Raw genomic sequence first — 4,273 nt, 5'->3', positions numbered from 1 at the left:
TAACGCAGTAACGCATCGTGTAGTAATGTTAACGCGTTAGCGTACTAGTTAGTGAAAAAAATACCACCGTTACAGTAACGCGTTAGTCCCAACACTGCACCCTCCTTGAAAATGTAGCCATTTAATTCTTGAAGTCAAAAAGATGAAAGACTCAAAGGGCCTCAAAAAACAAATCGATTCACAACTTATTACATTACAGAAGTGAACAAAAAATTTATCAAATCAGGAAACAGAACTTTCAAATTGGTGAACAAAAAATTTATCAAATCAGGAAACAGAACTTTCAAATTGTTTATGAGAATTATTTTCCAAAAATACAGTAATAATGGCATTTGTTAATGATTCCTTCTATCAAGTTAAAACAGTCTGCTTTTGTTTAAAAGAATAAAAACAGATTAAACTTAGTTGTCCATTTTGGTCCCATACCCACATATAACTGGTTCATCAAAGCAAACCCCAAACAAAAAAATGATTCCATTACAAATGATTCTTATAAACAATACATAGATATAGATCATTTTCACAAATTCTCAGTTGTAGTTCTACAATTGTTTTCGACCATGCTCCTTTCCTCTCAATTGCAGTCAATGGCATAACAGCACAACAATTGGCCCCTAAGCAACATTATCTGGGTGGACCCCATATGAAGTACAGCAACTCCCCCACCGCCAACCCACCCCCCTATAAGTAGACATGGAAATGGCAATTTTCACTCACCGTAGCAGCAATGTCCACCTCTCCCTCTTCGGTTCTTTGAAAGAATGTGTTTATTTTGGGAATTTTTTTTCGTTCTTCCAGCAGCTCTTCTTTGCTTTTTCTTTTCTGGAATACACTTAAGTAGCTCTTTTTGGTATCCATCGTCGCCAACACATTGTACGTAACGGTTATGGTTTAAATCTACACTCTGGGTTACCCACAATTCCAAGTCATAGTGTAAAATACTCAAATACATTGTTCTTTTAAGATCTTTATTGCGGTTTCAACCATATTATATGAGTGTATTTTTTACCAACCGTCTCATGAACTATACATAGTTATTTACATAGTAATTAAAAGTACCACTGTCTGCTTTTCTATTGGTGTCGTGTTTAAACGGCTCACCATCATGTTGAAATCTGGCATGTGTTGGGGTATAAATAAAGTCCGGTCAGTTAACCTAGTATCAGGTGGGTTTAAGTGAAATGTTTCGCAATAATCCATCTGCAAAGAGACGTTCTAGTCCACAATTGCGTAGGGGGCCTGCCAGGTATAAGTGAAGGGGCCCCTAAGAGGTTGGGGGCCCCTAAGCAACTGCAGTGTCTGCTTACAGATAGTTACGCCAATGTATGCAGTGCTTTGTGCAAAAGTTTCAGAAACAGTTGGCTGTTTCTTAGCTGAGGTTTGTTGGTTTGTTCAGGGTTGTTCGTTCCGGAGAGACTGGCATTTTTCACATTCAGCTGAATGCCTCTGTTTAAGATGTTGAAAGGGTTTATGGTGCTGCTGCCTGTAACTGCGACTGCCTTTATGTAAATGTTGCAGTGTGGGGTTTCATGCTCCATGTCTGTCACAGCAAACCCAAAAAAGTTCCAAACAGCAGATGATTTTACTCATTTTTTCAGGACTAACTTCCCACTCTGACAGGTGTCCTGCCAAGGTAGTTATCCCTGCGAAAATTGTGTCTACTCCTTTCTCTGAAAGCCAACAGCTCCCTGTTCGTTTCAACACGTTCCTTTAAAAAATCTCTCGTTTCATGGTGTCTAAATGTTCTCATCCCATTGGAAACTATTGTCAACCATATACTTGTAATAAAAAATGAAATAGAAAATGACTATTAAGACTATATCCAGCAGGTAAATTATTTTTTCCTATGTGACATTCAGTTCTTAAATCTATATTTGTTTTTTTTATATTAGCTTACAATTTCTTTATGTTGTACTATGCCTAATAAACAGTGTTTGTTCTGATATGAGGCATTTTATTTCATGCCCTATTGCCAGAATTGGTATCCTCTTCAACTCTTCACATCCAACATCTTATCAAGTCCATGTTTTAACAGGTCTAATAATTTTTCTCAATGGTTATGACCTACTGTTAAAAATGTACACAACTCTAAATTAGGTCTTATAATTATTTATTTTCTTGAGGGCAGTACAATATGAGAAAATATCCAATATGAATAAATTATTCATTCCACTTAAGAAAAACCCTAAGTGGATTCATCAGTTTCTCACTTAGCCCAGTTTCTTAACATAGGTGTATTCTTAGAGGGCAAAAATCATTCTCTGTACTTCTTGTTCCAGAGTCCGTAAACATAAAAAACCTGTACAACCAGGAATGATAAATGGTGTAAATGCTGCATATGGAACGAAACCAAACATTGACATCAGTGTAAAACATATCTACAAATAATAAAGTTATGATACTGCTCCATAAATGTATGTGCTTATCTCCAACAGTCTATGGGGGACTCTGGACATGTAGTCCATAGCAGGGCAATGTACAGCATGCAACCGTGTAACTATGTTTAAGAAAAAATCCATCTTGTCAATTATCTCGGCATTACGTTTTACTATACAAATATTGATTTCAAATAAGGCTGAATTAAAAAAAATCTGCATAGACCGATCAGGCTAATTCCTGTTAAGAAAATACTCAAACTGGGATGTTTTAAAAGCAGGAAAAATATATGTAAATGATTCAGAATAAAATGACCTCATATGCGGTGATGTAGGTACACAGGTTTGTTAAAAGGTATAATATAGAAATACCAAGGCACAACAATGATAGTGCAAATTAGAAAATGTGCAAAACAATCCAGAACTACCAATGTAGATCCATAACACAATCAAAACCATGATTCAATAAGATCTATCACTTCATCATGAGGAAAAGCTCTGTCTCATCTGTAACATTACTCAGGATAGATTGGTTACATGAACACACTGCAAATATTAATAATATCTAAATAAGTACATTTTTTCCTGAAATGGGAAGAGGGGGGTGAGACCCTTTGCCAATGGAACAAGACAATTTAGATTTTAAATAAGAAATACAATTACATTGTCCTATTTCAATTGCATATTGTCTAATTATGTTATACTAAGTGTAAAAATGCTCATTCCATTGGCAACTTATCTTATTTACCTGCTCAAAATAAGGGTAAACACAGTTAATTTAAGAAAATTTTACTTATTTCTAGATCATTTTGAAGCACATATATGACATGACATGTGCTACAAGTAATGTTTCTTGAAAACTTAAGTTGAGAATTTGTAAAACAAATCATGCACCATGGAAAAGTTTTTACTTACTTTTATCAAAGCTACAGCTGAGTTCATCTTGTATGTTTGTATCCTGACAGATAAAGATAAATGAATGCTTTTGCATACATTTATCTTTTTTCCACACCAACACAAACAGAAATGTCTCTAACTCCTCACTTAGATCTTCTAAACATATGAACAGAGAGAGAGAGAGATGTTTCTTATATAATTGATTACAGCATCAGTGTTTTGCTATGTACAGTTCAAAAGGTCTTTGCTGCACGGTCTAGGTTTGTAGCCTCCAGTGGGATCTGAAACAGAACGCAGTCCTTTAAAGTCATCTTGTTATGACTTAATGTGTTTTACCTGCTCCCTGTACCTGGAGGTTTAACAGGGTCCCAAGCAAACCCTTTTGGCTTTCCTGGCCTGTACAGATCAATATCTAGTCTCTTCTGTTCTTCCTCACTGCCGACTGTCTTGTAGTGAAGCAATGACATGGCTTCTTTACACACCTCCTGAACACGTTTGACCTTGTTGTGGGGGAGCGTTGTGCGCCAAGCTTGGGACACTTGAACAGCATCTCTGGAGTTAATCTGGAAAGCATTTTGTACCTTGACTTTTCCCTTTGGCTGGGTCATATTATTTATCCATGCTGCCATCTCATCAGTCATCTCTAAACCTACAAATTCATAAATATCCTGGATCTCCTGAAGCGGATTGCTTGTTACGTCTTCATAACGGACCAATTTGTATCTACCTCTTAGAAACGGAGGAGGGTTCTGGGTGGCACTTTGATTGATTCGGATGTGGCTTTGGCAGATTTCTTGCATGGCTTGATAATTCTCCTCGGCTTCTGGTACTTTTTTATGTTCTAAGACAATGGCATTATCAGTCTTGAATGCTAAGGCAGATTCTTCTTTAGACCGATACACAGCCCGAGGATCCCGGACAAGATGAATGATGCGAAGATCAAGGTTGGGGTCTTTAAGAAGAGGGTGAAGGGATTCCAGTTCAAAAAATCGAGTCTCTTT

At 36.8% G+C, this 4,273-nt stretch overlaps 1 protein-coding gene across 1 annotated transcript in view; it reads right to left on the bottom strand.

Annotated features, from left to right (window-relative positions):
- Nucleotides 1–2,492: 2,492 nt before the first annotated feature.
- The window catches only part of LOC107099700 (carbohydrate sulfotransferase 6-like), a 46,613-nt gene continuing 44,832 nt past the window's right edge, over nucleotides 2,493–4,273 (bottom strand). The window contains exon 6 of the mRNA XM_015397930.1: nucleotides 2,493–4,269. Within this exon, the coding sequence (XP_015253416.1) occupies nucleotides 3,605–4,269 (665 nt within the window). The 3' untranslated portion in view covers nucleotides 2,493–3,604. The remainder of the gene's footprint in view (nucleotides 4,270–4,273) is intronic.

The sequence above is a fragment of the Cyprinodon variegatus genome, unplaced genomic scaffold (genome assembly GCF_000732505.1).
Source record: "Cyprinodon variegatus isolate N-32 unplaced genomic scaffold, C_variegatus-1.0 Scaffold898, whole genome shotgun sequence".
In the NCBI taxonomy this organism is placed as follows: domain Eukaryota; kingdom Metazoa; phylum Chordata; class Actinopteri; order Cyprinodontiformes; family Cyprinodontidae; genus Cyprinodon; species Cyprinodon variegatus.
This window is presented reverse-complemented; position numbering and strand designations above follow the sequence as displayed.